This window comes from Oryctolagus cuniculus, chromosome X, assembly GCF_051225735.1.
Source record: "Oryctolagus cuniculus isolate XC-2025 breed Fujian yellow rabbit chromosome X, ASM5122573v1, whole genome shotgun sequence".
Taxonomy (NCBI): domain Eukaryota; kingdom Metazoa; phylum Chordata; class Mammalia; order Lagomorpha; family Leporidae; genus Oryctolagus; species Oryctolagus cuniculus.
Window position 1 is genome coordinate 106,814,436 of NC_142888.1, and position 27,245 is coordinate 106,841,680.

The window sequence follows — 27,245 nt, forward strand, 5'->3', positions numbered from 1 at the left end:
AGAGAGAGAGAGAGATCTTCCATCCTTTGGTTCACTCCCCAATTGGCCGCAATGGCCGGAGCTGCAGCAATCCAAAGCCAGGAGAGCCAGGAGCCTCCTCCTGGTCTCCCCCATGGGCACAGGGGCCCAAGGACTTGGGCCATCTTCCACTGCTTTCCGAGGCCATAGCAGAGAGCTGGATTGGAAGTGGAGCAGCCAGGACTATAACCCGCGCCCATATGGGATGCCGGCACTGCAGGCGGTGTCTTTACCGGCTATGCCACAGCACCGTCCCCTGATTTTCCAATTTAAGAGATAGAAGAAGTACAGGCATTGTGGCACATCCGAGATTAAGCTGAAGCTGCAGGCAGGGGCAACGCTAGCCTGCTGGTTCATGTCCAGGCTGCTCCGCTTCTGATACAGCTCCCTGCTAATGAACCTGGAAAGGCAGCTGAGGATGGCCCCTGCCACCCATGTGGGAGACTGGATGGATTTCCAGGGTCCTGGCTTCCGGGACATTTGGGTAGTGAACCAGCGGATGGAGAATTTCTCTGTCTCTCTCTGTAATTATGTCTTTTAAATAAATAGATAGATCTGTTTAAAGGGGGGGGGGGGATAACCAATATGATGCATTGTATCCTGTTAAGGATTTTTTGACTAGAAGATGTGGATCCTATTGGCCCAACACGTTTGAGTTCTTTCATATATATGACAGTGTTTGGCTTATGTGGCAGTCTTCAGAGATCTCAGCACAATTGTAGTGTCACAGAAAACATGTAAAACATCCTTTGCTGGACGTTGGTGGAGACGCCCCTAGTCCGTCGGGTCTGTCGCTGCAGTTCTGCAGGTTGGCCACAGGGGGCGGAATCTGCGGCGGCCTGGAAAGCTGGCGGGGGCGCGAGGCGCCGCTCTCTCTTGGGTCAGGCTCTCCATTCCCGGCTCCCCGCTCCCGGCTCACGACTCCGGGCTCCCGGCTCCTGGCTTCTGGAGCCCGGCGCCGAGCAGTTTCTGAAACGACGCGTAGCCCAGGCGGGTGGGTGTGAGGACGCGGGAGGCAGTGTCGTCGGATCCGCCCGCAATCCACAACCCCGCAGAGCCCAGAGGCCGCCCGAATGGAGCCGCCGCTCCCGGTCGGAGCCCAGCCCCTTGCCGTATCCGCCGAGAGAAGGGGGAAGGGAGGCCGCACAGGGCGGGGGATGGGGGTCTGGGGCACTGCGGAGCACGGGGGAGCGGGAGGATCGCGGGGCCAAGAGGCCGAGCGGAGCGAGGGAGGGGTGGGTGCGGGAGGCTACGCCTGGGGGGGCGGGGGAAGGCGGCCAGCGGGGCAGGAGACTCTCCGCCCTGCACCACGCACCCATCCCCGACTGCGCGTCTACAGGAGACCCTTGACTAGCGCCCGCATACTGTGGAGGGTATGGAGATGAAGGGTCCTCTCCGCGAGCCCTGCGCCCTGACCCTAGCCCAGAGGAATGGGCAGTATGAGTAAGTAACCACCTGATTCTCACGGAGGAGGGGAGCCTGGCTTTGCCTGCCAACCCCAACCTGCGACGAGCCAGCGCCTCTCCTCCCACGCTGGCAACAGGTTCTGGCCTAGGTGTGAAGTGACAGTGCTCCTTAACCATGGGGCTTTGTCCCCAACTTCCAAGCCACTAGACTGTGCCGGGCAGTGTGGCTCGGTGGAGGGAATCACTGGGCAGGCTGCACTGACGTGGGTTGTGTAACCTTGAGCAAACCAATAAAGCTTTTTGGGCCTTAGTTTCCTCATCGGAGGAATAAAAACATAAACTGCCTTACCTTTTAGCCTTTACAATGTGTAACTCACATAAGGCATAAGGTAATAACTGGGGGAATGATAAGTGCAAAAGTGCTTTCCAAAATGTAAAAGTGCCATGGAAATGCTTCAGTGTTAATGTTACAGACTTGTCTTAACTCCATTCGGCTGGTTCCTCCAGTCTCCCCACCCCCTTATTCCACTTGCTTGAAGGCATATTCATTAATTCAGTTATGGGTTAGGATGGGCCATTAACTGCTGCAGTTAACTGTTGGAAAGAAAAAGTAAGGAAATGTGTAGAAATATAAGTGGGGATTTTAACAGTGTCTGTTACCTTCCACTCTGTCTTAGACACAGGAGCTCAGTAAATACTGCTGACTGATTGATCAAAAGATTATCTTGATAAGCTGTCACCAGAGCTGCCAACCTCACTCCCTTGCCACTGCTTCCTCAGCGTGAGAGTATCCATGGTGACCATTAGGCAACATAGGCTCCCTACCCCATATGCCCACCGGTTTCTTGTTTGTTTTTCTTTTTTTAAAGATTTATTTTATTTTATTTGAAAGTCACAGTCACACAGAGAGAGGGAGAGACAGAGATCTTCCATCTGCTGGTTCACTCCTCAAATGGCCACAGTGGCCAGAACTGGGCCAGGCCAAAGCCAGGAGCTTCTTATAGATCTCCCACCTTGGTAGCAGGAGCCCAGACACTCGTGCCGTCTGCTGCTGCCTTTCCCAGGCCATAGCAGAGAGCTGGATTGGAAGAGGAACAGCAGGGACACAAGCCGATGTCCATATGGGACGCCAGCACTGCAGGCAGTGGCTTTACCCATTATGCCACAGTACTAGTCCTTTTTCACTGGTTTCTTTACATCAGGTTTCTTCCTGGTTTAAAAATTGTTCATCCTTCAGGCAGGCACTGTGGCACAGCTGGATAAGCTGCTGTCTGCAGTGCCGACATCCTGTATGGGCACAGGTTTCAGTCCCAGCTGCTCTACTTGTGATCCAGCTCTCTGCTAATGCACCTGGGAAAGATGGGCCAAGTCCTTGAGCCTATCTCAAATCCTTGAGCCCCTGCACCCACTTGGGTGGCCCAGATGAAACTCCTGGTTCCTGGCTTTGCACTAGCCTGCCTCCAGCCATTGTAGCCATTTGGGGAGTGAACCAGTGGATGGGGGATAGGTAGATATCTCTCTTTCTAACTCTGACTTTCAACTAAATAGATATATCTTTTTAAAAAATTGTTGATCACTTGAATCTAGCCGTCTCTCAACAAAAAAAGAGAGGAAGAAATAGAGCTCCCATCTGCTGGTTCACTCCTCAAATGCCTGCAGTAGCCTGGGCTGGACCAAGGGAAAGCTGGGTACTCAATCCCGGTCTCCCACGTGGGTGGCAGGGACTCAACTGCTTGAGCCATCACCTGCTGCTTCCAACCGTGTGCATCGTCAGTAGGAAGCCAGAAGTCAATGCTGAAACCCAGCCACTCTGATGTGTACACCCCAACCAGCGTCTTAACTTCCAGGCCAAAATCCCACCCCTCCATCCTGTCCCACTTCCATCCTCTGTGTCTCTTGTCCAGATGTCCAAATTGCACAGAAGACATTCCCACAGGCCTAGTCTGCTCTTATTGGAGGTTGCTAGTGCCACTCTAAGTGCATGTCAACAGGTTCTGTGGAGTAGCCCTTCCCTAAGTCCTGATTGGTCAGTTCCATTCATGTGGGAAATTCACACTGTTTTCCCCAGATTTCATCAAACCTTGGAAGACCAGTTTAATGAAACTAAATTCTTCAGGAAGCTGAATTGAAAAGTGGGCTACCACTGCAACTTTCAAAGGGTAGGATCCAGTGGAGAGATGTGACCCTTGAACAAACCTGTGGATTTCTGTGCCTTGGTTTCCTCTTCTGTAAAAACAAAATTTAGAGGGTTGAATACAATAGCTGCATTGTTGAGATGACCACAGCCCAGTATCTGGTCCCTTGGTTGAGCAGATTTGGAGAATGAGGGAGTATGCATCTGGCCTTGAGATATGTGCCTTATGTTCTCTGGCTCTTGAAGAATTTTTTAACTAGGCAGTAGCAGCTCTCCTGGCTATGTGTATTTGTAGAGAAATCAGATTCTTGTGTGCCAATTCTATACAAGGTATGGGGATATAGTAACAACTGGCAGTTAATGCCTTGATATATGCCAGGTACTGTTCAAAGCGCTTACCATTAATTAGTTCATTTAACTCTCATGTGAGAGTTATTCTCATCACCCAGCTTTTAGAGATATAGAAATTGAGATATAGAGATTAAGTCATTTGTTCACAGTTAAGAAGTAGCCGTAACTGATATCCGAAACTATATAACATATAGTTGTATATATATATAGTTTCTTTTGGAATCATTTCCTGGAGACACCTAATACTATATACAAGGGCACTTCAAAAAGGTTCTTGGAAATGTGTATTATGAAAAAGAAATGTGGATTTCAAACTTTTTGCATCAATAAATTTATCTTTTTATTCCATTTTTCCATAAACTTTTTGAAGTATCCTTACACAGTACAGTCAAAGCTTTACTGCTAATGTTCAGCACAATTTCTGTTCTCCAGATTTTGAGACTAAAATGGTTTGTGTTCATTTTCCTCAAAGTAAGCTCTTCCTCTTTGACCCTTGCTTTCTCAGCCTTTTATCTACTTTCCGGTCTCCGTATGAGGTTAGCGGACTCTTAGGCAACTCATGAGCTTTTGAGGTTGAAAGGGACCTGCCCCACATTCCTATAGTCAACTTAAAATGTAAACCACTTCAAATTGGGCAAGCAGGATCAGAGCAGGAAAACAGCATTAACACTGCCATTTCCTTTAGTTCTATGTAAGCAGTAACTTAGACCTCGTTATCCTCTTCAGAATTAGATTTGAAAAAAAATGAAAACCAGTCCCTTAAAAAGACAGCAGCACGAAATCAGACTCTTCAAAGCAATGACATTTTTAATGTCAGAGGTTGGACAAATGGAGGTGGGCATTTGGTGTAGCACTTAAAGTACCACCTGGGACACCTGCATCCCTTATCAGAGTTTTGTTCAAGTCTCAACTACTCCACTTCCTGCCGATGGGCAACCTAGGAGGCAGCAGATAACAGCTCAAGTATGGGTCCCTGATACCCACATAGGAGCCTAGATTGGTTTCTGGGATCCTGGCTTCAACCTGTCCTGACCCTGGCTCTTGCAGGCATTTTGGGAATGAACAAGCAAGTGGAAGCTCTCTCTTCTGCCTTTCAAGTAAAATTAAAGAAACAAATTTTTTTTTAAAAAATGTATTTGAACATTTAAAAAATGTATTTGAAGTTAATGATGTTTAGAAATTCTTACCTCTGCTTATAGCTTGATTAAGCTAGTTCATTTATTCCTCCAGTATTTATTGGGCATCTATTAAACAAAACAATATGATAGGGTTTTTGCTTTCAAGGAGCTCAAATCAGTAGAACTATAATGGAGCATGTGTGTTTAATTAGAAGGACAAGCAAAGGGAATAAGACTTCTGGTTCTACTTGGGGTTACAGAGCAAAGCTTCACAGAGGAAGTGGTATTTGATCCAATTCTCAGGAAGAAAATAGTATTGCTGGAAAAAAGAACCACTTGGAGAGTAACTGACTTTGGGGAAGCTAGTTGACGTTGAGAATGCTTACTAGTATGTTGTGTTTTGATTCTGGGGTGCTAAGTTTAAGTAATAAATGAGACTTCATCTTTCAGGAATACATATGGATTTAGAAGTCTTGTATTTCATACTGGGAAGCCAAGTTCAGTCGTGTTTATGTAGAAGTGTCAGCATGAAGTTGGAAACCAGAGGACAAACACAGAGGGTGTGAAGGCGATCTGATTGTGATATATGCTGCTTTGTTGGCCACTAGGGTTATTTTGACTGATCCAGCCGGCTGGGTACCCCCCCTCACTCCTTCATGAACATGCGTGCTTGTTTGAACAGATAAACCGTTATTTGGTAAAAGCCATGAGAATATCATTAGAACACTAATGTGTGAATTTTCTAATTCATTGGTTGGATACAGACACGTGACTGTTGTGTGCTCAAGCACCATGCTTTGTTCTAGGAATACTGTGGTGAAGAGTGAGCCATAGTTCCTTTCGTCATATTTAGCCATTAATATGGCATGCATACTCTGAAGTTACATGATTCTAAGCTAGTTTTAGGAAGTAAACTATGATATGTTCTTTATGGCATATAGGACAATGTGAATATTCATGTATTGATCACCACCAACATCCTTTTAGCCCTTCAGGCTCAAATATGGGGAATTACATCCAGCAGGTCCAGTAAATATGGACTAGACTAGTGTAATGAGATAGCAAAGTACTTTTTGTTTGGGTTGGGTTTTTATTAAATGTTTGGGTTTTTCAGTAGCCACTCAGTGATGCATTCTTCTGTTTCCTAGGTTAATAATCCAGTTGTATGAGAAGGAACAACATGTTCAAGATATCATTCCTATAAATAGCCACTTCAAATGTGTTCAAGGTACTAGCTTTAATTGCTTAGCTAGTTTTATGAGGTTTTTTTTTCCCCTTTGGTCATTATCGCATTGTATAATACCACACGAACTTAAATTTGCCCTTGCATGTAAAATGAAATCTGTTACTCTTTATGTAAAAAGATGACATTACTAATCTACCATTGAGAAGGTACATGCCTTGTCTAAGAGTGCTGAAGAGCTATATTCAGACACAGACAGACAAACAGAGCTCTCATCCATGGATTCACTCCCCAAATCTCTGGGGGAGCTGGAGTTGGGCTGGGGCCAGGGCCAGCAGCTGGGAATGCTGCCCAGGTCTCTCACGTGGGTGGCAGACACCCAACTATTTGAGCCATTACTGCTGCCTCCCAGGATCTTCATTGGCAGGATGCTGGAGTGAGTAGCCAGAATAGGGAATTGAACCCAGGCACTCCGGTGAGGGATGCAGGCATCTTATCTGATAAGCTAAATGCCCACCCCAACAAAGGATTTTTTTTTTGCCAGGCAGAGTTAGACAGTAAGAGAGAGAAAGACAGAGAGAAAGGTCTTCCTTCCGTTGGTTCACCCCCCAAACAGCCACTACGGCCAGCGCGCTGCGCGGAACCGAAGCCAGGAGCCAGGTGCTTCCTCCTGGTCTCCCATGCGAGTGCAGGGCCCAAGCACTTGGGCCATCCTCCACTGCACTCCCGGGCCACAGCAGAGAGCTGGCCTGGAAGAGGGGCAACCGGGACAGAATCCAGCACCCCAACTGGGACTAGAACCCAGGGTGCCGGCGCCGCAGGTGGAGGATTAGCCTAGTGAGCCGCGGCACCGGCCCCAACAAAGGATTTTTAAATGTGTTCTAAGATGTAGTAGTAGTGACCTAGCGAAGCAGTACTCAGGTAAGCTTGTACTTCTTTCGCTTATAAAGAATGGTTTTCTTTTCCCTAATCTGTTCTCTTTGTCTCTTCCTTAGAAGCAGAAGAAACTCTTTTGATTGACATAGCTTCAAACAGTGAGTATCTCTCTGAGTTGGTTTTCACTCAACAAATATTTACTTGCATACTCTATATATTTACCTTTGGGTAAATATATATATATATATACCTTTGGGAGCACAGCTTTCCTTTTGCTATCTTATTCTGTAGTCACCATTTTCTTGAAGCAGCCATACAGATTAGCGCTGTCTTACAAAAACAGGCTATGCCTAAGAAAAAACAGGTGGCTGATAAGAATCTTTGTAAATATTAAAAATATGATTGATGCTCTAATGCTGTACTTCTCTGAGCTAATAATACTGTTGTTACTGAAATCATGGCTGTGGAGTTGATTGTAGGAAGGGGTAGTAAGCAGTATGTCTAAAGTACATGAGATATATGGGTGTTTTTTTTTTTAACTGCTGTTATAAGCTTGACTCTACCTTCTTTTTATTTTTTGTGTATTAATTCATAACGGTCTCCTGTTATGGAGGCTGCACAGTCCCTTAAATTGCTTGTCTAGGTATTTCTTCTCTATCTTAAAGTAGTTTTGGACTTTTACTTAAGCTGCATCCCCTCAGGGCATCCCTTTATCTTCGAGAACATAGTCTTCCTTTTCTCTGATTCTGTTCTCTCATTTTTATCTGTTCGAGGCGAATTGTCATCCGCTTTCTGTGCAAGCTGTTCTTTGTTTATCTAATTGTGCTGTGTTCTGAGGAGGAGAAAATGGGGACTTGAGTGCTACGTGACTGCTGTGTGGTTGCTATGGAAAAGAGCATCTGACCACATGAGTCTAAATCAGACAGGTTGTCTTATCTCTTGATTGAGTCCTTGGATGAGTGGAGCTTGGCACTTACCTTGGAGCTATTTTGTTTAGACATAGTCCCTGTCCTCGGCACCCTTGATTTATATTGAGTGATTTAGGTAGGCTTTTTCTACTTTGGGTTTTATTCATCTCCTCCCTCCCACCCACCCCCCACCCCCGCCCCGCACATGTATTTTGAAAGTCTTAAAAGGGTGTTCCTGAAACACTAAATAAATTCAATAGCTAGCTTCTGTTGCAGGTATCCAAGGGAGAAAATAATATCTATATCTTCTTGTACTTAGAGAAGAGAAGGCAAAACACTAAAAATGCAACACGGCAGGCAGGACAGGCATTTCTGTAGAAACTGACATCACTGCCGAAATAAGATACAGAAATGGCTTGTTCTAGGTTTTTGATCCAAAGCTGAAAAGTAAAACTGAGATGTTTTATAAACACCTGTTTTACAATACTGGTGTTGCTATAACCTCTCCTACATAGATATTAGGCATATGTTGCTATGTGTAGAGTTCAAGTATTGGATTATAGGGAAAAAATAGTTCAGTGGCCACTTGGATAAAATCCTTTGCTTCCTCTGCCCGTTTAGTAAACCAGATGATGTTTATCTTGATCCTTGGCCTTCAGATCTATGCTTTAGGAACACACAGTGTGTGGTAGGAGGGAGACCCTGGGTTTCTCAGGCAAACCTGGTTTTAGTGTATTTTTCCATTGCCTATATGCTGGTATTAAATAATTTTAATTTTTTCTGATTATAGAGATAATACAACTTTATTGTATATAATTCATAAATTCAGACAAGTTTAAAATTTCAAATTCAATTTATTCTTCTGCAGTTTAGAGATCACCACTGTAGTTAACATTTTATTGTATTTTTCTCTAGTATTTTATTGATTTTTTTACATAATTGGATCATCATATATAGTGTTTTTATAAAGATTTATTTATTTATTTGAAAGGCAGAGTTACAGAGAGAGAAACAGAGAGAGAGAGCTAGATCTTCCATCTGCTAATTCACTCCCCAAATGGCTGCAACGGCCAGAGCTATGCTAATCTGAAGTCAGGAGCCAGGAGCTTCTTCCAGGTCTCCCATGTGGGTGCAGGGGCCCAAGGACTTGGACCATCTTCCACTACTTTCCCAGGCCATTGCAGAGAGCTGGATTGGAAGTGGAGCAGCCAGGACTTGAACCGGCGCCCATATGGGATGCCGGCACTGCCGACAGTGGCTCCACCCACTGTGCCACAGCCCCAGCCCCTACATTGTCTTTTATATCTCTGGGTAAAATTTGTAGTCTCTTTATAACTTTTTTTAGGTAAAATATATTGTAGTGGATTCTATTTGCTGCCATTTGGAGCAGAACTTAGTTTCTGTTATCTTCTAGTTGCTCTTGTTAGTGTGCAGAACAGCTATTGAATTCTGGATATGTACCTTTTATGCAGCTACTTCCCTGAAATTTATTTTTTTAACATTGTCTTCTGTTTATTTTTTATTTTGGTAAATAGCCTCAATCATCTGCAGATAATAATGTTGTCCTCTTTTTAGTAGTTATAACTATTAGTTTTGCTACTCATTTTGCTGAACCAATGAGAATTTAGGACAAAGTGTTGAATAATGGGTGATGATCTTTATTTAGCTCCTTTAGTGGTATTTTACTGTTAAGGACATTATTGTCTATTGATTTGACAGATTGTTATTTTTAAAAACATACTGACAAATTGCATTTACTTCAAGTCTGTGTGTACTTATGAATCTATGCTGAATTTTGTCATCTGTCTTCAGTAGTTATGGAGATGGTTATATTTTTCTTCCTTATTTGACCTATTGATGGACTATATTGTACTTCTTTCCTAATATTAAACACTCCCTAATTCATTGTTCAGCAAATATTTGGTGAGTGCTGTCTGTTTGCCAGGCATGGTTGTAAGTGCTACAGAATCAATAGAGAACAATATAGCTGAGGTTACTACTGCTTTGAGTTTTGCTTCTGTGTTGTTTGATACTAGTGTCACATGGAAGCCTATAACTCGCTAATTCATTCTGTAAAAATAGGAATGTGTTTTAGGTGCCAGGTACCCTGCTAGGTTCTAGGGACATGGAAGGACTCAATGTCGTCATGGTCAGTGATGAATTTTAATGTGAGAAAAAGACTTTAAACTGATAAGGTACAGATACTTAATAGTTGCAGTTTTGATAAATGCTATCAAGAAATGCAAAGAGTTTATAAGAGTGATGAGTAAATTAGGCAGAATGATCAGAGAAGACCACTTTGAATAAGTGACATTTAAACTGAGACCAGAGGAACTACGTAAGAGACAGGTGAAGATGGAGGAGGGAAGACAGATAAAGGGAACTGTAAGGGCTTGGGCAGGCTAGGGCCGCATCTGGGAGAATTCTGTAAGCCATGGTATTGAATCTGGATTTCTTGATTTAAAAAAAAAAATGGGAAGAATAGAAAGGATTTTCTGCCATAGTAGAGAGACTACTTAGGGGAGGCTGTTTTCATAGAATAAGTTAGAGAATATGATGGAAGAAGAAATGGAGATAAGCAGACAGATTTGATCACTGTTTTTGGAGGGAAAATGAATAGGAATTGGCTTGGCTGTAAGAGATGAGAGAAGTGTCAAGCATGAATCTCAGTTTTCTGACATGAATGTGGATGATGGCACCATTTGCATAATTGCAGAAAGAAAGAGTTTTCCTTTTCTGGCGGGGAGAGGAATCATGAATTCAGTTTTGGCATGTTGGGTTTCAGATTTCCTGGAGACATTTGGATGTTGATGATCAGTTGGCAGCAGAATATGTGCATCAAGAGTTCAGGATAAAGGTCTGGGCCGCTAGCACATAGATGGTATTTGAGAGCATGAGGGAGGACATGACTGTAGAGAGAATCTTGCTATCCAGTACAGGAGCCACTAACTGAATGTGCCTATTTCAGTTAATTAGAAATGCAGCTCCTCTGTTGCAGTAGTCACATTTCAGATGCTTGTTAGTGACGTGGGTGGTTATTAGCTACCATCTTGGACCATGCATTATAGAACATGAACATCATCACAGAAAATCCTATTGGACAATGCTGGTATAGAATGAGGAAAATATTTAGGATTGAACTTGAAGAACACTTATTTTCAAAGGTTAGAGAGAGAGATTCTTGATGGGTCACTAAAAATTAGTAATGACAGAAAAGGAGAGAAATTAGATGAATGTAGTATCCAGAAGCCTTTGGAAGAAATTATTTTAAGCAGGGATTAACTGTTTATTTCTGCTAATAGATCTGAAAAGATATCTGAAGATTATCCATTGCATTTAGCAGTATGGACGTTATTGGCGATTTAGCAAGGCAGTTTCAGAGGGGTAGTAGAAGTCATATTGGAATGGATGAAAAAGAATGGGAGGTAGACAAGTAGTGACTATGTTTTATAAAGAAAGCTTGACTGTTGGGGGCACTGTAGAGATGAACTGGAGTTGGAGGAAAATATGGAGTCCAGGAAAGGTTTTGTTTTTTGGATATGAAAGACTTCTGAACAAGTTTTCATGCTGATGGGGAAGAGCCTGTGAAAGGGAAAGATTAAAGATATGGGGGTGTGTTTAGAGAATGGTTGCAAGTATAAGACCCCTAGAAGGAATGGGAGGAATTGTAGTTCAGTGTGAAAGTGGCCTCTTTTGTTGTTGTTTTTAAAGATTCATCCATTCGATGCCGGCGCCGTGGCTCAATAGGCTAATCCTCCGCCTTGCAGCACCAGCACACCGGGTTCTGGTCCCGGTCGGGGCGCCGGATTCTGTCCCGGTTGCCCCTCTTCCAGGCCAACTCTCTGCTGTGGCCCAGGAGTGCAGTGGAGGATGGCCCAAGTGCTTGGGCCCTGCACCCGCATGGGAGACCAGGAGAAGCACCTGGCTCCTGCCATCGGATCAGCGCGGTGCGCCGGCTGCAGTGCATGGGCCGCGGCGGCCATTGGAGGGTGAACCAACGGCAAAAGGAAGACCTTTCTCTCTGTCTCTCTCTCTCACTGTCCACTCTGCCTGTCAAAAAAAAAAAGATTCATTCATTCATTCACTCATTTGAAAGGCAGAATCAGAGAGAGAGAGAGAGAGAGATCTTCCATCTGCTAGTTTACTCCCCAAATGGCCACAACAGCCAGGCCTGGACCAGGCTAAAACTAGGATCCAGGAACTCCATCCAGGGCTTCCATGTGGGTGGCAGTGGCCCAGATACTTGAGCCATCATTCACTGCTTCCCAGGCATATCAACAGGGAACTGGATCAGACACAGGCAGCCAGGACTTGAAATGGCTCTTAGATATGGAATGGAATGCTGCTGTCACAAGTGACAGCTTAACCTGCTGTGCCACAGCACAGGCCCTCCCCCACCCCGTGAAGGTGGCCTTGACAAGAGGAATCTTTTTTTTTTAAGAGAAGTTCATTTTCTTTCTTTTTTTTTATTTGACAGGTAGTTATAGACAGAGACAGAGAGAAAGGTCTTCCTTCCGTTGGTTCACACCCCCCCCCCAAATGGCCACCACAGCCAGCACTATGCCGATCCGAAGCCAGGAGCCAGGTGCTTCCTTCTGGTCTCCCATGCGGGTGCAGGGACCCAAGCACTTGGACCATCCTCCACTGCCTTCCCAGGCCACAGCTGAGAGCTGGACTGAAAGAGGAGCAACCGGGACTAGAACCTGGTGCCCATATGGGATGCCAGCGCGCGCCACAGGTGGAGGATTAACCAAGTGAGCCACGGGAATCTTCTTCCTTGTATCCAAAGGGAAAGGAGGGGATGTGTACACATACAGGTAGTTTTCCATGTGGTGGCTTCTTTTTTTCTCTAAAGTATAAGGTAAAGCAGTCTGCTTGGAATGAGAAGCCTTGTGAAGAGGAAAACCCAATATTTGAGGATAAATGAGAAGGTATGAAATAGTTCTTCCAGGTCGTAGTAGGAAATGACTTGACTGTGGAAACTTAAGATTTCTTCCTAAGAGAGAAGGTACAGTTGAGGTTGGCAATCAAGAATTTATAATTAGGAGCAGCATAATAGCACAGTGGATTAAGCCTCCATCTGGGACACGAACATCCCACGTTAGAGTACCTGAGGTCAACTCCTACTTCTCCCTCTGCTTCCTAGCCAGCTTCCTGTTAATGCACCTAGGAGGCAGCAGGTAATGGCTCAAGCATTGAGTCTCTGCAAACCACTTGGGAGACCTGCATGGAATTTCTGGCTCCTGGCTTCAGCCCTGCCTAACCTCAGCTGTTGGGAGCATTTGGAGAGTGAACCAGCAACAGAAGCGCTATCTCTCCCACTTTCTCTGTCATTCTACTTTTCAAATAAATAAAAATGAGCATGTAAACATTTAAAAAATAAGTAACAATAAGAGAAGAACTTACAATTAAAACTCTATGTGTGTGTTGGGGAGGTGGGGGTTTACCCCTCTGGTTGCTTAGGCATAAGTGCACAGAAGGCAATTAGTTGGATTCCTGAGAATTGGAATTTGATTAGGCAGGGGCGTGGAAAAACAGAGATAAAGCAATTCTGGGCTTTTGCAACAGTGTAATGATGACATCCGTTTGATAAACACGGGAGTGAAAGCAGGAAGGAGCTGATGGATAAGTGAGAGCATGGAGGAGTCAGTGGACTGGAGATTTCCATGAGGTCAAAGAACAATTACAGTGGGAATAATGAGCAACTGAGTTGGAAGGCATAACAGATCAGAGTGGGGCATCCGAATCAGAGGTTTGTGAGGTGGTGGTGTTTGTATGATGAAAAAAATATCCAAGGCATAACAGGGAGTGGCAGCTAAGGTGGAGAGGGAAGGTCGTTGGATGAGGAAGTTGAAGGTGTTTTATGGGTTTTCTATGCTGATTTTAAAGGGCCTCAAAGTTATGGCAGGAGATTGAGTGGAGAGGAAGGCATATTAGACTGGCATTGAATCCTAGATTTGAAGTTTCTGCGAGGGTTCTGGATAGTCTTAGAGAGTAGGAAAAGGAAGATGTTGGCTACAGCCCAGTGGGTGAGTCTCAAAGAAGAAAGGATTTTTTTCCTAAGGGAGCAGTGGAGGGAATGGTGTAGATAGTATTAGGACAAATAAGGACACCAACCTTAAATTACATCAGGTGTGAGAGAATATTAAAATTACATTTCTTTTGATGCAGAAAATGTTGAAATCCGTGGATACAGGGACCTTAAAAAGTTTGTAAAACAGATGTGCATGTTATGAACAAAAATGCATGGATTTCAACATACTTTCTATCTAAACAAACATTTTAATTCCGTTTTTCCACAACCATTTTAAAGTCTCTTCACCAACAGCTTCAGTTAAGAGGGCTGCAGGGGAACTACTCTGCTTTTCAGTCTGGATGCGTGTAGAATCAGCTTGAGAGCATTTTTAAAACTACCAGTGCCTGTAGTTCACACTCAGAGAGTCCATCGTGATTGTCCTGGAGTGGGCCCCGCTGTCAGTATTCCCTGAAAGTGACTCTGAGGGCATTCCTCCTTAGTATAGTGGTGAGTATCCCCACCTGTCACGCGGGAGACCGGGGTTTGATTCCCTGACGGGGAGGCGTCCCGCTGCAGTTTAGGCCGGCACCGCGGCTCACTAGGCTAATCCTCCGCCTAGCCGCACCGGCACACTGGGTTCTAGTCCCGGTCGGGGCGCCGGATTCTGTCCCGGTTGCCCCTCTTCCAGGCCAGCTCTCTGCTGTGGCCCAGGAGTGCAGTGGAGGATGGCCCAAGTGCTTGGGCCCTGCACCCCATGGGAGACCAGGATAAGTACCTGGCTCCTGCCATCGGATCAGCGCGGTACGCTGGCCGCGGCGGCCATTGGAGGGTGAACCAATGGCAAAGGAAGACCTTTCTCTCTGTCTCTCTCTCTCACTGTCCACTCTGCCTGTCAAAAAAAAAAAATTAAAAAAAAAAGAAAGTGACTCTGGTGATTTTAATGCATCCGTAGTTGACAACTACTGAGAGGCTCAGGGAATGCTCAGGCAGAGCTGAGGATTGAGGAGTGCTTGCTGACTACAGAAGTCCAGAGCGTTTTCTCCTGGAGGAAGAGGAGAAGGTTGGGTCATGGGATAATTTGTTCTCTTTTCCAAGCAGCATGGGGAGAGAGCAGCCATGGTTATTTTGTAAGCAATTTCTGGAATTTTCCGGCTGTTAAATAGGTCAGCTTTTTATTTGTTAAAATATATCTTCAAGAATTGTGGGAGAGGGAATTTGTGTTCTTGTTCTCAATTTCTGTCAGATGGGAACTATTCTTTTATAATTATTTTTAATATAAATTATCTGAGAGGGAGGACATGTTATACTCTGAAGGAGTTTTTCTTTATATCTTCAAGGCTGCTCCTACTTGACACTTTATTCATTTTCTCTCTTTTCCCCCCCTTACAATGGCACTTTCATTTTCTTATCATTGCCTTCTTTCGCATTTTTTCCTCCTTTTTTTCTCTCTTCTCCTTCTGATCAATAATTTTACTTTCCTTTTAAAAACTCATTCTATGAAGATAGAAACAACAGGAAATGCAAAGGACAAACAGAGCTGTAGAAGTGAATTTGCACTCTAAACAACTAGGATTTTCGTTTCATTTTATCATTTCTTTCTTATTTACAAGTGTGAAAGAATCTGATTCAGCAGTCATTCGTTAAATATCTTTTGTCTGTAGAGTTTGACAGTGCTGTCACCAATAGAGTGATCAACCAGCCCTGTTTGCTGGGGACTTCCTTAGCATTGAAAAGTCCCGAGTTGTAGGAAGCCCCTCAGTTCCAGACAACCCAGGGGCAGTTAGTCACCCCAGACCAGAGGTAGGGAACCTTTTTTCTTCCAAGCGCCATTTGGGTATTTATAACATCATCTGTGGGCCACACAAAATTTTCAATTTAAAAATTAGCCTCTGTCAAGTCACTGAATTTCAAGTCCCACCTGCAGTTGCCTCGGTAGGGTCAGTCCAAATAATTTTCCAGGTCTTATACAGGCTATGAGCTGGATGATCATCAGAAGCGTTGAACAATCTGTGTATGCAGCCTGCCTCTTGCCCTTAAGGAGCGTACAGTTTTCAGGGGCATGAGAAAGCAACTTGTGTAATAAAGCAGAATAAGAATGTGAACATTGGTTTCCTAGATCACCATATCCAGTTATACAGATGACAGCTACAGGGCATCAGAAGGGGGGGGCATTAAAATCCTAGGTCATGTTGTGTCTGATTCTACTATTCTTCAAGTTGCCTATATTGAACAAACCATGCCCAGACATAGGTCACTACATTGCTTTTGTAAGTTTATTTAAGACATACATCTTTCACTTGAGATAATGAGGTATGGATGCTTCTTTCAGGATACATGGAACCAATCCCACTGTTCTTTTCTTTTTAGCAGTTTGTAAATTAATATGCTCATATGAACACACTGACCTACTTCCTTTATTCCATTCACATTTCAGATACACTCACTGTATGATCTAGATGTGAAATGGTAGGGATTTCCAGCTAGGGGAAAGAGGAGAGTGGTTGAGCAGTTTATCTTTTGCTAGACTTCGGAGGCCCCCGCATTGACATCTGAGAGGGAAATCAGAATGCAAGCAGCTGTGATTCCAGCGTGTGTCCTGTCACTAAATCTGGCTGACATTGCTCATGAGTCCTAGGAGTGCTCACTTCCTTAGGATTTCATCTCTGCATCACCGCTACCCCTCTTTGCTCAGTCCCTCAATCTTATACATGTGTTCGCTACTTTAGAGGGCTGGAATATTTCTGATCTGGACCTTCTCCTACTAACCTTCTAAGTGGAGGCTCTGATCCCAAGAAAACATTGTATCAGTATATATGTGTGTGAATTTCAATTCTTTTTAAGGTGGCTGCAAAATTCGGATTCAAGGGGACTGGACCAGAGAGCGCCGCTTCGAAATTCCTGACGAGGAACACTGTCTGAAGTTCCTGTCAGAAGTGCTCGCTGCTCAGGAAGGTAACTCAGCGCTCAGCAGTTTTCCTTCTGCTATGTCAGTGGAAGTGCGATTCTGACCTGCTGATACAGAGGCAAGTGGCTGAATGCCGAGTGGCTCACCCTTTGAGCTCTGATGGTTGATAAGGACAGGTTAGGGAACAAGTCTGTCCAGCTTTACAGACACGGAGTCTTTTTCGTCTCCAGTGCCATGGCAAGCATAGTTTAACCACAGAGTGTGATCTTGCTTTTGCCTCCAGGTCACCTCACGGCTGCCCTCATTTCCTTAGTCTCTTCCATTATAGTCAAGAATGGTGATAACTCCCACATGTCGGGAGTGTTGACTGAATGGATTTAGGTTGTGATAAACTGCATTCAGATGAAGGGCTCCCCAGTTTCTGATCATAACCCTTACCTCTCCAGCTCAGTCACAACTTCTTGTTCCGGAGCAGAGAGACTCATCCAGCTGGTACCAGAAATTAGACACTAAGGAGAAACCTTCTGCTTTTTCAGGTACTAAAAGGATTCTTTCCCCTCCAGTTGCTGTGATCATTGCAGAGTCAGTAGATTTTTATCAGGCCAGATGAAATGATGTGTGGATTAAAGTCAGTGTCAAACACATTATCCTCTAGTGGTTTCATGCAGTCCCCGCCCACTGACTAATGTTCACTCTTAATCTTTTCTCTGTTGTGGTAGCACTTCAGGAGCCAGCTTAGCAAAGTAATAATAATAAAAAAAAGTATAAATTCGAGAGCCAGATGACCTGGGTTTGAATCCCAAGTCTGGGATTTACTAGTTATATGACCTTGGTCAGGTTGCTCAACAACCTTGAGCTCCAAGTTTCCTGTTCTGTGGCATTGGAAGATTTTTAATAGCACCCACCTCGTGGAGTTTTTATAGAAGTTGGTTAAGGGAGATAATAGTATAGTCCCTTATTGTCAGTGAAGACACACTATGTTAAGTCTTTAATGAATGTTAGCTGTTACTATTCAAGTAATGCCACTGATCAAATCATGATCAAGTCAAAGCCCCATCTACCCTGGATGTGTTGGATGTTAATTTTTCCCCCTTTGACTTTGGGTTCTATGTCCTTCAGGGCTTCTTGGATTTGAGGATAATTTTTCAACTATGAATTTGGACAAGAAAATAAATTCACAAAATCAGCCTATGGGGACTCATCGGGAACCCCCACCCCCACCCCCTTCTGTGAACAGGATGTAAGTCCTATGTTGAAACCTATTTCCCCGTAGGACACTGAAGTTTCAGGCAATTTTACTTTTGAATTTATCATTTATTTTCTAAGGCTGCCACGTGAAAAAGACACTACTAACAAGGAACAACCCAAAGTAACTAACACCATGCGAAAGCTCTTTGTACCAAATACCCAGTCTGGGCAACGGGAGGGCCTCATCAAACACATCCTGGCAAAGCGAGAGAAAGAGTATGTCAACATTCAGAGTTTCAGGTTAGTCTCTTTTCTACCTACTGATGCTTTCTGTAGCATGGTAGCACTTCTGGAGTCAGCTTAGCAAAGTGGTAAAGAAAAGGTGTAGCATAGTTAGTAGGAAGGCAGGCATTTGGCCTCATGGTTAAGGCACCTACGTCCCATATTGGAGTCCTTGGGTTCATTGCCAACTCCTGACTCCAGCTTCCTGCTAATGCAGACCCTGGGACACAGCAGTAATAGCTCAACTGTGTGGGTTCCCAGCTTCAGCCCTGGCCTGGCCTAGAGCTGCTGCAGGCGGTTGGGGAGTGGGCCAGCAGATGGGAGTGCGCGCTCTCTCTCTCTCTCTCTCTCTCTCGTAAGATTTTTAAAAATTTCTAAATTATTTTAAGAAAGTTAGTATGGTTCTTTTCTTTTATTTATTCTAGAGACAAATACAGACAAAGAGAGCTCCCATCCACTGGTTCACTCCCCAAATGCTCACAGTGTCAGGACTGGGCCAGGTTGAAGTCAGGAGCCAGGAATTCAGCCCAGGTATCCTATGTGGGTGGCAGGGACCCAACTGCTTGAGCTGTTACGGCTATCTCCCCAGGGTCCATGATGACAGGAAGCTAGAATTGGGAGCCAGAGCCAGGAGTCAAGTTCAGGCACTCTGATATGGGATGTGGGCACCTTAACTGCTAGGCCAAATGCCTGCTCCAAGATTGGCCTTTGGTATTTAAGGTATTAGCTTTATTAAGAATCAAAGCTTGATAAAGGGAATGGTCATCAGATTCAAGCCCCTGTCTCTATGCTGGTCAGTAACATGCGTATACAAAATAATGCAGATGCTACAATTTCTCTTGGATTTTTCTAACTACTACTAATACCATGTCTCCTAATATTTCTATCCACTCTTAGGGAACCAAATCAAGCTCTCATATACTAGAGAATTATCCCCTAGCACATTTCATAAGCAAGTGTGTTTATCTATCTGGCCTGCTGAATTTTTTTTCCAGCCAATATTGGAAAATTAAAGCCCACCATTACCACTAGATCTTAACTTACTTACTTTGGTAAGTTAACTAAATAAAAATTTCACCCACTCCTCTTGATCGAGAGGTCTATCTTGAATTTTCCTCTGTATTAGTTTTCATTTCATCTTTACTCGTCAGTACTGTCTTTTCTAGACCTGGTATGTGTGGTGTTCGGGGTGGGGGTGTGATGTGGCATGGCATGTATTCCCCGATGTGTAAAGCAACAGCGCCTTTCTTGTCCTTCATGTACAGGATGTGCCCTTCTAGTCCAAGATTCCAGTCCCATCTTCTATCCCATCATGCCTCGTTTATTCTAATTTCATCATAACTATATCCTGATGCTGAAACCTCCAGTTGCTCACATTCCTCGTGATGCTTATATTCGTGTGAAAATGGTTAAGACAGTTGTGAGTTTTCCCTTCAGCTCTCCCCCTCACTACTTGATCTGCCTCATCAGAGTTTTTTTACGGAGACGTCCTTATAATTCCCTGGGACGTGAGTTCTTGGATTCAACTACAGCTCCGTATGGAACCACAATCCCTATTAGACTAGCTTGCGGCGTGAATACTCTTTCCCATCCCTGAGTTCCAGTTCAAGTAGGAGTTTGGATGGAGTTTAATTGAAAGCAATTAACTTTGTGTGTTCTAAGTAGAGACTTGGTTCCTTTCTGTAGGTTTACTTCATGTAAAATTTTAGAGAAAATAAATCCACCTGACTTTGTGTTATAGATGCAAGAGGTTTTTCTAATGTGTGTGGCAAAACATTTTGAGGAATTATGTTAGACTGTGCGAACATACCCTTGTAAAGAGGTGACAAGAGAGAGCTTCTGTTTGTTCACACATGATCTTTGTTTTCAAATTACTTTTTGGTGTTATATATTAGATTTTTTGTTGGAACTTGGAATGTGAATGGCCAGTCTCCAGATAGCGGGTTAGAACCTTGGCTGACCTGTGATCCGAATCCTCCTGATATCTACTGCATTGGGTAAAGAACACTTCTGGAATTTTCCTTTTCACTGTATGTTTGGTGTACGTGACCTTTTGCCTTCCTTTTTTTAAAAAAACTATTTGGTAAAAGCATATTATAGGCCATATGTGGAAATTAACTTGTGGATCAAATTTGTGAGACCAGAAAGGAAATGGTGTAAGGAAGCAACTAGTTCTCTCAAAACTCCTAGAAAACTGTATTCTGCATAGAAGCTGAGACCTGAGTTGGTTCTAACAGTGACTGTTCCTGGCATATAAAAGCAGAGCTGTACTTTTATCCCTCTTGGGAGATTTTTTGGTTTATTTTTGCATAACCTATGAGCATGTTGCTGGGAATTCTTTAGAAAGAAAGCCACTTGTCCTTACTGATAACCGAGGTGAATGGAGCAGTTTTATAAATTGTATTTTTCTCCCACTCTTTTTTTCATCTCATGTCTCAGCAAATGGGACAGGAGGTAGCCAGACATAATTATGAGATATGTACAGATCTCACATCCTTTTTATCTCACATCCTTTTTATCTCAGATTCCAAGAGCTGGACTTGAGCACAGAAGCCTTTTTCTACTTTGAGTCTGTGAAGGAACAAGAATGGTCCATGGCTGTGGAGAGGGGATTGAATTCCAAAGCCAAGTATAAGAAAGTAAGCTATAATTATGTGTCTTTTTAGTGTATGACTAAATAGAACTCACTGGGAGTTAGTCCATAATCTAGAACTTGTCCAAAAGAGTGGTTTAATTGAATTGTTGCCTCTGTGTAGTACCGGGATAGGGCGGAAGAATCCTTCATACATATTTCCTTGAAAAAAATTCCCTTAACTTTCTGATCTTATATTTTCATTACTTAGATAACTTTTAGAAAAAAAAAAAACTAGTATACTCATGTCAATAATAAACTCAGAATACATACATGGTAACTGATTTGCGCAGTAAATTGAAATTGTTCATTGACATGGTCAGAATTGTATGCTTTGCAGAAAAACGGTATGAAGCATGTGGGTGCATAGAGTGTGCTTTGGAATCAGAGCAAGAATAAAGTATTGTGCAGTATATATGTGTATTGAAACGTCACATGGTACTCATAAATGTGTATGGTTTTTATGTTTTTAAAAAAAGCATTAATGAAATTTAAAGGAGTTCTAAACTTGAGTTTAAGTTGAGAAGAGAGTTGACTTTAACAAGGTGGATCTGTTTGTTGGTCTTTGGAAAGCATATGGTGGAGACATTGAGCTACCAGAAGAATTATTTTCATTAGGACATTAGGGAGCCGCCTTAGTAAGTTGCCTCTACATCTGCTAACTGTATGTAGGTAATAAAACCCTTGAAAAGTCCTCTTACGCAGATCTCTGACTAATACATAGTTCGGATATGTTTTTAGCTCTCATTTTAAAAAATAATTGAAGTAAAAAGGATTGCTGTTTTCTATGTGTAAATTTCTTAGCCAACTAGAAATGAGAAACTTGGAACATACTGAGATAAGTGGCTTTATCTCTATTGTTTGAACTTTTAATGCTGCTTACTCCTGGTGTGCTGAAAAGTGATTAAAAGACTGTAGTATCTAGAGTTGAGTATACTCATTGTCCCTCAAAGCTTTCAACTCTTTTTTTTTTAAATGTGTGTATTTATTTGAGGGACAACGAGAGAGAAAGAGCACTCCCCTCTCCTCGTTCACTCCCCAGATGCTCACAATGGCTCTGAGTCCCAGGCTGAAGATAGGAGCCAAGGACTCAATCCTGGTCTCCACGTGGGTGGGTGACAGTGACCCGAATAGTTAAGTCCTCACCACTCCTTCTCAGGGTCTGCATTAGCTGGAAGCTGGAGTCAGAAGTGGAGCTGGCTGTCAAATCCAAGCACTCCGGTATGGGATGTGGGTGTCTTTAACCTCTAGGTCAAATGTCCAACCCAAGGCTTTTAACTCACATTGGTTAGAGTCAGGTTAGAGCTTCCCCCACAGAATTGTGGTTTCTATTGAATGGGGTCCACTAGCAAATTGAAGGATTTGGATTCAGACATGGGCATCGGCATCAGTATATCATCTTGGTGGAAAATTAGTTTTAGGAAGGTAGCTACATGACACAGAGTGAATTTAACCTTTGCCTTTTATAACTCCCTGGAACTCACAGGTTCAACTAGTCCGCCTTGTTGGGATGATGCTCCTTATATTTGCTAGAAAGGATCAGTATCGATATATTCGTGATATTGCTACAGAAACAGTTGGAACTGGAATCATGGGGAAAATGGTGAGTTACTTTGGAAATGAACTTGACTATTATTTGCATTCATGGGAAGTTCGATTGCTACTTGCGTGTACTAACTGAGTGTTCTTGCTAACAGGGAAACAAAGGTGGGGTAGCTGTGAGGTTCGTATTTCACAACACTACCTTTTGCATTGTCAATTCCCACCTGGCTGCCCATGTGGAAGACTTTGAGAGAAGGAACCAAGATTATAAGGACATCTGTGCGAGAATGAGTTTTGTGGTTCCAAATCAGACCCTCCCACAACTGAACATCATGAAACATGAGTGAGTGGTTAACTCTCCTGTGGCCTTTGACTAGTAGGCACAAGAAGAGATTAAACGTGACGAGAAGCTGTAAGGCTGTGAAGAGTGAGGGATTATCAATTAGGGATTGGGATCACAATGAACAGGGGGTTTTGAGGAATAGCAGATTCATTGAGGCAGAGAAAACGTGACATTAACAAAAGGTTAGTTGTATTAGTGGGGCATCTAGAGTAATGGTGAAGAGATCTGTCAGTTGCAGTTTTTTTTTTCTTTAAGGATTTTATGTATTTGAAAGAGCTAAAGAGAGAGAGGGAAAAACAGAGATTTTCAGCCTGCTGGTTCACTCCCCAGATGGCCACAATGACCAAGACTGGGCCAGGCCAAAGCCAGGAACCAGGAACTTCGTCCAAGTCTCCCACATGGGTGGCAGGTACCCAAACATTTGGGCCATCTTCCACGGCTTTCCCAGGTGCATTAGCAGGGAACTGGCCCAGAAGTGGAGCAGCCGGGACTCAAACCAGTGCCTATATGGGATGCTGGCATCACAGACAGCAGCTTTACCTGCCGCACCACAACACCAGCCCTACAGTCAGTTTTTATTTTTTCATTAAGAAATAAAAATGTTTGTTGTGAATGTAACAAAAGACAAAATTGAACATTAAAAATCCCTCATTTCTTTTTTTTAAAGAAGGATACTGAATAACTTTTTAAAGATTGATTTGGAAGGCAGAGTTACAGAAAGAGAGAGGAACACACACACACACACAGAGAGAGAAATTGATCTTCCATCTGCTGGTTCACTCCCCAGATAGCCACAATGGTCAGCGCTTGGCAGGCCAAGGCAGGAGCCAGAGATTCCATCCTGATCTCCCATATGGGTGGCAGGGGCCCAAGCACTTGGACCATCTTCTGCTGCCTTCCCATATGCATTGGCAGTAAGCTGGATTGGAAGCACGGTGGCCCGGGCTTCAAACCCAACCCTCTGATATGGGATGCCATTGTTGCAAGCTGTGGCTTAGTCTGCTACACTGGAATGCCAGCCTTAATTCTTTTACATCTTAAATGCAGCTGCTAGAAAATTTAAGTAATATTATGACATACACTATAATTCTATTCTAGACTTTTCTCTGTGTATAAACACATGCATAAGACCATATTATCCTGTTTATTGTGCATCTCTTGAAGCCACTGTATTCAGATCTATATTGTTTTTTTAATGGCTGTGGTTATTTCAAATAAGAGCAGCAGAAAGAGGTCAGAACTGGACATAATATGGATACAAACAGAAACAATTGAGGAATGGATTGGATGGTGGTAGAAAATAATTAGTTGTAGGCCGGCGCCGCGGCTCACTAGGCTAATCCTCCGCCTTGCGGCGCCGGCACCCCGGGTTCTAGTCCCGGTCGGGGCGCTGGATTCTGTCCCGGTTGCCCCTCTTCCAGGCCAGCTCTCTGCTGTGGCCAGGGAGTGCAGTGGAGGATGGCCCAAGTGCTTGGGCCCTGCACCACATGGGAGACCAGAAGTACCTGGCTCCTGCCATCGGATCAGCGCGGTGCGCCGGCCGCAGCGCACCGGCCACGGCAGCCATTGGAGGGGGAACCAATGGCAAGGGAAGACCTTTCTGTCTGTCTCTCTCTCTCACTGTCCACTCTGCCTGTCAAAAAATAAAATAAAATAAAATAATTAGTTGTAAAGAAATGAAGGCCGGTCATTGAAATTTTGAGGCAGTGGTTTGAAATAAGGGTTTAAGATAGGACTTAATGGAAAAGCAGAAAATGATTTAGGAGTATGAAAATCAATAGAAGGTAGGGTAATTGTAGAGAAAAGTAGTGACACTGAACTGTTTCACAGTGGTAAAGTCAGAGCCATAAAATTTGTGGCCGTGAAGTTGCCCTGAAATTCCATGAATTTATTCTCCCAGGATTCCTTAACTTTTATGTAGCCTTTGAGATTGGCAAGGTGGCGCACTGAGATAGCTCACAGGAGAATGCATTTTGACATGTTAATTTCAGGGTCTCCCTTTGTGGGGCTTTCAGCATATCTAGAGGCCGGTTGTTGTCATTGGGACAGAGAAGCCCCTGGCAAGCTAATTTCCTTCCTGCCTGGAATTTGGGCTGCAGATCTTGGGCAGGGATAGACTGGTTGGCTACACTGGAGAGCCCCGGACCTGCTTTTCCTGATGGGCTCTGCCTGGGAGAGCTGTCATGCAAAACCTCAGGGCTCTGAGAGTTAGAAAATGTTCAGCCTCTCTTCCCCTAGAGACCTGGCAAGCATCCAGGCACAATTTTGAAGCTAGTCCAGCAGATAAATTGCATACTTCTCAATCCATTAACTCCTTGGCTTCTGAATCCCATACATATACTGTCTTTCCCTGTTTTTTTCTTCATGTATGGAGTGCCTCTGTATTCTCACCTATTTTGAAATCCTATGTGTCTCTGAGGTATTGATAGTAATTGTGCCCAAAGAGTTAGATATAGCTTTAAATACCTTGTCAGATGGTGCTAAATGAACCCCATAATCTGCCCATTTTCTTCTTGCATTCTTCTCTGATTAATTATTATGCTAATAATGGCTACTTCTGCTCATGTATTTCTCCATCCTCAGCGTTGTCATTTGGTTGGGAGACTTGAACTATAGACTTTGCATGCCTGATGCCAATGAAGTGAAAAGTCTTATTAAAAAGAATGACCTTCAGAAACTCTTGAAATTTGACCAGGTAAGTCAAGTTTCGTTTTCTGAGAAATCTCATCTAGGTGACAGATGAGATTTTTAGGGTTATGAGGTAGACACATGGAAAGTGTGTCTTATTCTAGTAAGAGTTGGAAAGATCTTCCTGTCTCCTGAAAACAGTGTGGCTGCACTGAATGCATACAAGCTTGATGGTGTCTATAGTAAGTGCTTGGATGGGAGAAGCGGAAATAAGGTTCATGATAAAGAGAAACATTTATTCACTATGTCTTTATCGAGATGAGATTTCAGAGATTTGTCGAACTGAGTTGAAGAATGGGTGGGGTTAATTGGAGAACACTTCCTGGAGGAAGTGGGCCTTCAGCTCTGTTGATGTGGCTTGGCAGATGGAACAGGGAAAACTGTTCTGTGATTACTTGGCAGGCCGAGCAACAGCTTGGAGGTGAAAGAGGGAGGCCCTGTGAGGGGGATTGGGAGACACAGAAGTTTGTCGGGGATGGATTGAGTAGGCTCTGGTCTAATGGGAGCTGACTGGTAAGTTCTTGAGAGCCAGTCTGTAGTGGTGGACGCTAAAGCCTATGGAAAAGGTATTGACTGTGTAACAGTTCTGTGGAACTTGATATCCGGGAACCTAGTTTCCATAGACTTGAGGCAGTAGGTTTGCCTCAGATCTTGGCATGTGACTGGAGTTTTTACTTCAGCATATGGATTCTGGCTGCTAAAAATGAATGCTTCCTAGTGAGTCAAGAAAATGTTTTGACTTGATTTGAATGTCTTTAAATGCTAATGAGAGCCCTTTTGACCTTCAGTCAAAATTCAGATGTTTGCTGTACAATGATTTTTGTAGTGAGCCTTGCTTGGCTTCACAGTGAAGTTGGCTGATGAATTTCTTTGCATTTCTTCCTCTTCACTCCCTGCAAAAGGGGTACAGTTGGAGTAAATTCTAAGTCTCCTATAACTCTGGTAAAACATTTGAGTGAAGATAACTTTCAAAGCAGTGCATAGCTATACACTGAATTTGGATTATCCGGTTATCCATTTAACATTTGTATGCCTTTTTTTTTTTTTTTTTTTTTGACAGGCAGGGTGGACAGTGAGAGGGAAAGACAGAGAGAAATTTTTTTTTTGGACAGGCAGAGTGGACAGTGAGAGAGAGAGACAGAGAGAAAGGTCTTCCTTTGCCTTTGGTTCACCCTCCAATGGCCATCGCAGCCAGTGCGCTGTGGCCGGCGCACCGCGCTGATCCAAAGGCAGGAGCCAGGTGCTTTTCCTGGTCTCCCATGGGGTGCAGGGCCCAAGCACTTGGGCCATCCTCAACTGCACTCCCTGGCCATAGCAGAGAGCTGGCCTGGAAGAGGGGCAACTGGGACAGAAGCCGGAGCCCCAACCGGGACTAGAACCTGGTGTGCCGGCACCACTAGGCGGAGGATTAGCCTATTGAGCCGCGGTGCCGGCCCTTGTATGCCTTTTTTTAAAAATATTGAAATTGGGCCGGCGCCGTAGCTCAATAGGCTAATCCTCCGCCTTGTGGCACCGGCACACTGGGTTCTGGTCCCGGTCGGGGCGCTGGATTCTGTCCCGGTTGCCCCTCTTCCAGGCCAGCTCTCTTCTATGGCCAGGGAGTGCAGTAGAGGATGGCCCAAGTGCTTGGGCCCTGCACCCCATGGGAGACCAGG

General features: G+C 43.9%; 1 protein-coding gene across 9 annotated transcripts in view; it reads left to right on the forward strand.

Moving 5' to 3' along the window:
* The first annotated feature begins 991 nt into the window (after nt 1-991).
* The window catches only part of OCRL (OCRL inositol polyphosphate-5-phosphatase), a 53,649-nt gene continuing 27,395 nt past the window's right edge, over nt 992-27,245 (forward strand). For 3 of the 9 annotated variants that reach the window (XM_051827494.3, XM_089324242.1, XM_089324246.1), the window contains exons 1-13: nt 992-1,130; nt 1,386-1,461; nt 6,176-6,255; nt 7,206-7,244; nt 16,852-16,962; nt 17,362-17,451; nt 18,035-18,155; nt 18,242-18,403; nt 20,281-20,382; nt 20,910-21,024; nt 22,504-22,620; nt 22,715-22,902; nt 25,486-25,597. In XM_051827494.3, coding sequence (XP_051683454.2) covers nt 1,394-1,461; nt 6,176-6,255; nt 7,206-7,244; nt 16,852-16,962; nt 17,362-17,451; nt 18,035-18,155; nt 18,242-18,403; nt 20,281-20,382; nt 20,910-21,024; nt 22,504-22,620; nt 22,715-22,902; nt 25,486-25,597 — 1,305 coding nt within the window. In that variant the 5' untranslated portion in view covers nt 992-1,130; nt 1,386-1,393. Of the gene's footprint in view, nt 1,131-1,357; nt 1,462-6,175; nt 6,256-7,205; nt 7,245-16,851; nt 16,963-17,361; nt 17,452-18,034; nt 18,156-18,241; nt 18,404-20,280; nt 20,383-20,909; nt 21,025-22,503; nt 22,621-22,714; nt 22,903-25,485; nt 25,598-27,245 lie in introns of those variants that run through there. The other 6 variants (XM_089324244.1, XM_089324245.1, XM_089324243.1 and 3 more) reach the window with 5 other exon arrangements.